Source organism: Nicotiana tabacum, chromosome 3 (assembly GCF_000715075.1).
Source record: "Nicotiana tabacum cultivar K326 chromosome 3, ASM71507v2, whole genome shotgun sequence".
Taxonomy (NCBI): Eukaryota; Viridiplantae; Streptophyta; class Magnoliopsida; order Solanales; family Solanaceae; genus Nicotiana; species Nicotiana tabacum.
The window spans coordinates 203,943,744-203,950,869 of NC_134082.1; the positions used below are offsets into that span (position 1 = coordinate 203,943,744).

General features: G+C 32.3%; 1 protein-coding gene across 1 annotated transcript; it reads right to left on the reverse strand.

Annotated features, from left to right (window-relative positions):
• Positions 1 to 1,083: 1,083 nt before the first annotated feature.
• On the reverse strand, positions 1,084 to 3,027 carry LOC107781596 (protein SPIRAL1-like 3). Its single transcript, XM_016602331.2, has 3 exons — positions 2,897 to 3,027; positions 1,961 to 2,244; positions 1,084 to 1,417 (listed from the first exon to the last, which is right to left on the reverse strand). The coding sequence occupies exons 2-3, from the start codon at positions 2,204 to 2,206 to the stop codon at positions 1,325 to 1,327; spliced, it is 339 nt and encodes a 112-aa protein (XP_016457817.1). The 5' UTR covers positions 2,207 to 2,244; positions 2,897 to 3,027; the 3' UTR covers positions 1,084 to 1,324.
• Positions 3,028 to 7,126: the final 4,099 nt, after the last annotated feature.

The window sequence follows — 7,126 nt, forward strand, 5'->3', positions numbered from 1 at the left end:
GAGAAAATTGCAATGGCTAATATTTTGCTGATGATTCTGCATGTTAAAAGCCAACAACAATGTTTATGTGCTGTAATGTATTGAAATTTAACAACTTTTTGGAGATAAAGGAAACTAACCAAACACCATATCATCTTGGTGCTTCCACCTCTTTTTAAGAGTGCCCTGTGAGCTTGTTAAACATTTGTTAAATCATCAGAACTGCAGGTGTATCGTTTTGATGCATCAGCTGCTTTCAATTTACCGTTTGTTCAATTTCAAAGTCGTCAAATGACAGCAGCAGAATGTTGCAGTTAGATCTCAACATTGTTTGCTACTTGAACTGTCAGTTTTTAATTTCATTTGTGGTTTATGAAACTGTCTTGTACAGTTTTCATAGTCCTTGGTCTCATCAAAGAAAAGTAGGAAAAACCGGGTGTTTGCCCAAAACACTAGTAGTAATTTTGCTACCTTTATGAAAATGAATGTAAATGTTGTGGTTGCTGGTTAGTCGGTTCAAATTTGGTTAGTTATGCCGCTACAGGTTATGTTCTCTGCTGAATTCAGTAAAAAATTTCAGTCAAGAGGACTTCTACTGCAAAAGTTTAGTTTGGTGATATACGGTGTACTAGAAGAACAATTTTGAAAGGTACATGCTGCTGATAACAATAACATGTTTTTTCACTATATTGAGTGATAATTCTGGATCTCAGCAATTAAGGAGATCAATTTCCTCATGAAACGGCAGACGAATGTGTTGATATTCATCATAGGTTCCTTACTGCTGTTTACATACGGCGGGGCATGTTCAACTTAATCTAACAGAACTCCTCCATATTCGATTATCATTATCAATAGGGGTGGCAAACGGGCTCGTCGGGTCGGATATAGGTGAAAACGGGTAATGCAAAACCGGATAAATTATCCGACCCAAATATTTAATACGGACAAAAATGAGTTAACCGGTAGATTCTATAGCTTCTTGAATATGATCATTTTTGGGAGAATTCCTACTTTCCCATACCCTAAATTTGAGTCTTTTCAAATGTAAGTTAAACTCATTGGTTATCTATTTTTTAAGTGGATAATATGGACGGATAACCATTTTGTTTAATCCACTAACTATCACATTCAACAGATTAAACTAAAGAGGAGATGTTTTTACTCCAACAATATAGAAATAATGGAATGCATTCAGCACTTGCATAGCCGTTTGACTCCTGTTTCAATTAAACACTATTACAATTGTGAAAAAAGTTCCAGATTTGCAGTAAATGAAATTCATTTCTAGTTCGACCATAACTTGGAGCAAACTATTGAAACCAAATGTTGATGTTAAATGGCATCATTTGCTGCCATCAGCACTGCCACCACCAAATAAGTACCCTAGGGAAGATCCACCACCAGGTGCTGCTTGGACCTTGGTTGAACGCCTTTCCTGCAATACAAAGATTGATAACACTTAAATCTTCAAGCAAGCCTAGAAGGTGCTGATATTTATAACATTCATTTCATCGGATAGACAAGGAAATCAAAGCCTAAATATGCAGACTGGTCATGCCTATCGAACCAGTTAGCCACATCTTATAACATCTTACAGTATACAAAGTGTTGAAGAGACCGGTCAAAAAGAAAGAAAAAGTATGCGTATACATGCACCAATTATAGTTGAATGGGTTCAAATAAGAAAAACCGTCTGGATAGCATAGCATAGCAGATTGTTGAAGATAAATGAAAGGGACTCTTTTAACAGTTTAAGCTTTTAAATGAGATAATCACACTATTCAATGTGATATCAAAGCAGGCAAAGGTCCTAGGTTCAATTCTCAAAAAATAATTTCATATACTCTCAAAACAGCTTAAAATTTTAGATGAAATAGTCGTACAATTTAACACAGATACAAGTTAAGACACTGTAAAGAGCACTCAAAGTTAAAGAAAAATGGCACCAGGAATTATAAGAAGTTGATGGCTAACATACTGTTAGAAAGTTGCCGCAGTTCTGGCCATCAGCACGAAAGTAGTTGTTTGTGCTACTCTGAATGCCTGCTGGAACATTCTTGGTGTTATCCACAGGTGGTGAAACAGCAGCTGGCTTTGAGGCAGGTTCATTAGTTGGAGCTTTTTCCTGGCTGCGAGTAGGTTGAGAATTGTTACCAGGCTCTCCACTTCCAAACAGGTATCCCAAAGAACTCTGGCCACCTCCAGCACTTACTCCGCGACCCATCTTTAATCGACTGATTTCTCAACAAAAAACCCCAAGTACTGCATAATCATCAAATATATGTTTTTAAGAAAGTTATTTAAGATGGAAATTGATCAAAATATTCTCTCTCTCTCTCTGAGAAGATCAACTGTACATAGATCAAACAAGTTATGATCCATAGAACTTGTCGAATATGAAAGTAAAACAGAATTTGCTTCACCAGCAAAAATTCAAGGCAAAGATCCATTGAGAAAAGAAATTGGAAATCATTCAACCCAAAATACTTATAGATTCATCAGATCAAAGGAAAAATCAGCCTCTGGAAACAGGGTCTATATGTCAAATTTAGATAAACAGATAATTTTTTAAAATCAAAATTCCAATTTTCTTAAGCTAACCATTTTCCCATAAAAAGAGCACAAGATCTAGAACACAACCCACAATGGCATTTTTAAGAGAACAACAGTAGGATTAGAACTAAAATAAAATTAATAAAGGAAAATTCAGATTGGACAGATAAAATGAAAGTTAATATCTATTAACACGATCCACACATACAGCAACTACAATTATCCTGCCACGGAGATAAAACATTTCAATGATACAAAAAAAAAGAGGAAATGCTATAAGATTATTAGAGAATGGGAAGAGCAATTCGAGATGATTGACATTTCTGAGTAAATTTTAACAATTCTAAGATGGAAATCATACCTTTGTTATCAATGCCGAATCAGTTACAGAAGCGAGAGACGGAGAGAGGAACCGGTTGGGAGAAAGCTTCGTATAAATAAAGGGTTTTTAGTTTGTGAGTTTGAATGTTTAAAAATAAAAGGGATAATAACACTTTTGGCCCTTTAATTATTGATAAATTATTACTTTTTGTCCTCATGATATACGACTAAAGATATTTAACTTAACGTTTATTAAGGAGTGTTTTGGTCCCTTTGTATAGAAAATATTTTATATTTTGACCATTTTTAAAAATTACAACAGTAAAAACTAAAAACTTAACATTTACATAATCATTGGTAGTCAAAAAATATAATGATATATCATTATTTAAATTTGTGAAGATTTACAAGGAGAAGGATAAAAAATTTATTTTCAATTAATTGAAGGTTAAATTTTGATAGGCATCAGAAGGTAAAAATTAAAATTTATTGATATTTTTGAGGGACTAAATGTGTAAATTTCTCAAAAGAAAATTATGAAATTTGAAAGAAACGGACAAAAAGGAGCGGCTACCACGTTCCATTAGGCCTACCGACGATAATATCCACATTTTGTTTTGCTGTGTGTATATATTTCTTTTGGCGAAAGGGTTGAAAGAAGAGGCCTGCTTGTTCAATGAGAAAATTAAAAATTAAAAAAAAGAGACCCTCTGGTTCCAAAATGAATGGGAGGTATATTTTTTAGAAAAAAGGGTCAAATTTCCTTCTGTAATATTTTGAACAACTCTATTATTCTTTAGATTTTGTATGTAATATTACGGTTAGGAAAATATCTCATTTTTTCACTTGACGTCTATTAAATCTCTAACTTGAAAGTAATTTTAACCGTAGTCAAAAATGAAAGAATAAATTAAAAGCCCGTTTGGCGAAGCTGTCAAAAACTGCTTTTTAAAAAAATGCTTTTATGCAAAAATAGCAGTTTGTGTTTGGCCAATTCATTTGAGTAGTGCTTTTTGCAAGCTCATTGTATTCGACCAATTTTTTAAAAAATTACTTTTAAGTATCAAATTATGAAAAAGGACAATAAAAATTCAATTTTCAATTAGTATTATTTTAAAAAAATAAATTTAAATATTTTTTTATAAAATAATTAATTAAAATATAAAACATAAAGTAAAAATATAAATTAAAAACTATAATCAGTATAAAATATAATTATTCCAAAGTAATAACATTGAGTTTCTAGTATTACTTATTGTTTACATGATAATTTAAATATATCAAAATATATTATTTAATATAAATTAAAAATCTATTCTTAGGAAGAGAATAAAAATATGATTGAAATAAAAATAAAATGTAAGGTAGAAATAAAAAGGAAAAGGAAAAGGACAATGTTAAATTAGTGAGGAATAATTTAGAAAATATCAATTTATTGTAAGGTTATTTTTGTCTTGGATAAATTAATTTTTTGCTTCCGTTTCTGCTTCTTGGAATAAGCTAGAATTTATAGTTTTTCCCTAAAAACAGAAAAACTGCTTTTGCTGTTGCCTCAAAATTACTTTTCCGTCTTGGTAAACACCCCACATTTTCTGAAAAGTACTTTTTTGACAAAAAAAGAAGAAGAAGTACTTTTGGCTTCCCATAAACTTGGCCAACCAGGCTCTAAGGCTATCTCCAACCCTAACACCAAATTTCAAACCAAAATGGTGTAACACCCAATTTACTCCAACCATTACACTATTTTTTACACCAAATCTTCTCTCTCTTCTATATTATATTATTATCTTCTATTTACTTTTCATTTTTTATTTTCTTCAAACTAATACTATCTTTTTTCTTTTTTCCATATTCATTATATATAATTCACATTCACCACTTATATAATCATTTATTACAAAATTATTTTAAATGATAAATCAACTAAAAGTGAAATCATTGATAAAAGATAATTATTGACGAACTTGAGTTCCATTGACAATCCAAATTTTTGTGAATTTTTGCGACAAGAACAAAAACGAATAATCGATAAAAGAAGTCAACAATTTCAACAATCACAACTACAACAATCTTTTACCCCGTTCTTTCAGTATTTTGGTAATTTTGGTGCATCTCGAAATGACATAGGGGATTACTAAACTTATGTTTTATGTTTTTAATGTAATTTCAATTTTAATGTATCCTCCTTTTATGTACTTAATTATAATGTATTTTTATTTTATGTATTGTTAATTTTCTTTTTTAAATTTTAGTTTTCACTTTTCAATTTTAGCAACATTAGATATCTTACATTTGCATTTTTTATTTTTAAATAATGGTTATATTTCTTTTTATACAATTATAATAATAATAAAATTAACTTATAATTTTATATAAATATAATATATACAAAAATTAATATATCAAAAAATAGGATATAAAATTAAAATTATAAAGATCTTAATATAAAAATTAATTATATACACAATATATGATAAATTAAAAGTCCAAAAAATAAAAAGATTGAATAAAATAATAATAAACCAAATTTGGAGTGATGAATAGTGTTGCACCAAATTTGGTGCAACACTATTCATGCTCTATAATGGTGCAAGATTTAGTATTGCATTGGAGCAAAAAAACACCATTTCTTGCACCAAATTTGGATTTGGTGCAAGAAATGGTGCAGCCTTGGAGATGGTCTTAGAGGTCGTTTGGTTGGAATACGATTTATACCGGTATAAATTATGCTGGTATAAGTTATATTGAGTTTACTACTCTCTCCGATCCAATTTATGTGAATCGATTTTCTTTTTGGTCCGTTCCAAAAAGAATGACCGCTTTCTAAATTTGAAAACAATTTAACTTAAACTTCCAATTCTATCCTTAATGAGAAGCTTTTATAACCACACAAATACTCTGACCCCTTTTTGACTTGTTTAGGACCACAAATTCATTTCTTAAACTGTGTATCCAGTTAAATAGGTTCACATAAATTGAAACAGAGAGAGTATAGAAAAGGTAGTGAGTAGACCAAACGTGTAAGGAATCGCATCAACTATTCAAGCTCAAATGAACATGTGTGAATACATCATGGCACCTCCCCTTAATAGCGAATACATACATCAACTATTAGAGATGAATAAGTTCCTTGGAGCCTTCATATGACTTGTGCAATCTTTACCTCTTGAGCTAACTTTTGAAGTTAAGTTAGGCTCAATGTCCATTCTTATCAGGTCGCGACTTTTTCTCTATTTTTAAATAAACACCATTAACCATGTTAAAGATAATTAAAGTTTGAAGTATTTTTAGTCACACAATTATGAGAGTAAATGTCAATTAGACCAATCATTAATCGAAAATCATTGAAATTCGAAACGGTAATTTTGTACTTCAAATAAACAGTACATCGATAAGAAGAAAAATTTGCCTATGGTGTTTATTGACCTAGAGAAAGCGTACGACAATGTCCCTAGGGAGGTCATTTGGAGATGTTTGTAGACTAGAGGTGTTCCTATAACAAACATTAGAGTGATTAAGGACATGTATGATAGAGCTAAGAATCGGGTGATGACAATGAGAGGAGACTTGGAACATTTTCCGGTTGAGATGGGGGTACACTAAAGATCTGCGCTCAGCCCGTTCTTATTTACTTTGGCGATGGATACAGTAATGAGTCATATTTAAGGGGATGTGCTATGATGTATGTTATTCACTGACGACATAATATTGATTGATGAGACGTGAGGCAGTGTCAACGAGAAGTTGGAGGTTTGGAGACATACCTTAGAGTCTAAGGGTTTCAAGATAAGCAGGACAAAGATGGAGTACCTAGAGTGCAAGTTCAGCGTAGTGTCAGGGGGAGCAGATATAGACGCGAGACTTGATTCACAAGTCATCCCTAAGAGAGGAAATTTCAAGTATCTCGAGTCAGTTATCCCAGGGGACAGGGAGATTGACGAGGATGTCACACACCGTATATAGGCGGGGTAGATGAAATGAAGGCTAGCATCTTGTGTCCGGTATGACAAGAATATGCCACCAAAACTTAAGGGTTAGTTTTACAAGGCGGTGGTTAGACCAGCTATGCTGTATGAGGTAGAATGCTGGCCAATCAAGAACTTTCATATCCAGAAGGTGAACGTAGCCAAAATGAGTATGTTGCGGATGTGCGGGCATATTAGGTTGGCCGAGATAAGGAATGAAAATATTCGGTAGAAAGTGGGTGTGGCCCCTATGGAAGATTAGATGCGTGAAGCGAGGCTTAGATGGTTCGGGCATGTGAGAAGGA

What these genes read in the sequence shown, in the direction of transcription:
- LOC107781596 (XM_016602331.2), bottom strand. Translation starts at nt 2,206, where the DNA reads ATGGGTCGCGGAGTAAGTGCTGGAGGTGGCCAGAGTTCTTTGGGATAC. An exon ending in ACTGCGGCAACTTTCTAACA is followed by an intron (nt 1,418 to 1,960) that starts GTATGTTAGCCA and finishes TTTGTATTGCAG; the next exon opens with GAAAGGCGTTCAACCAAGGT.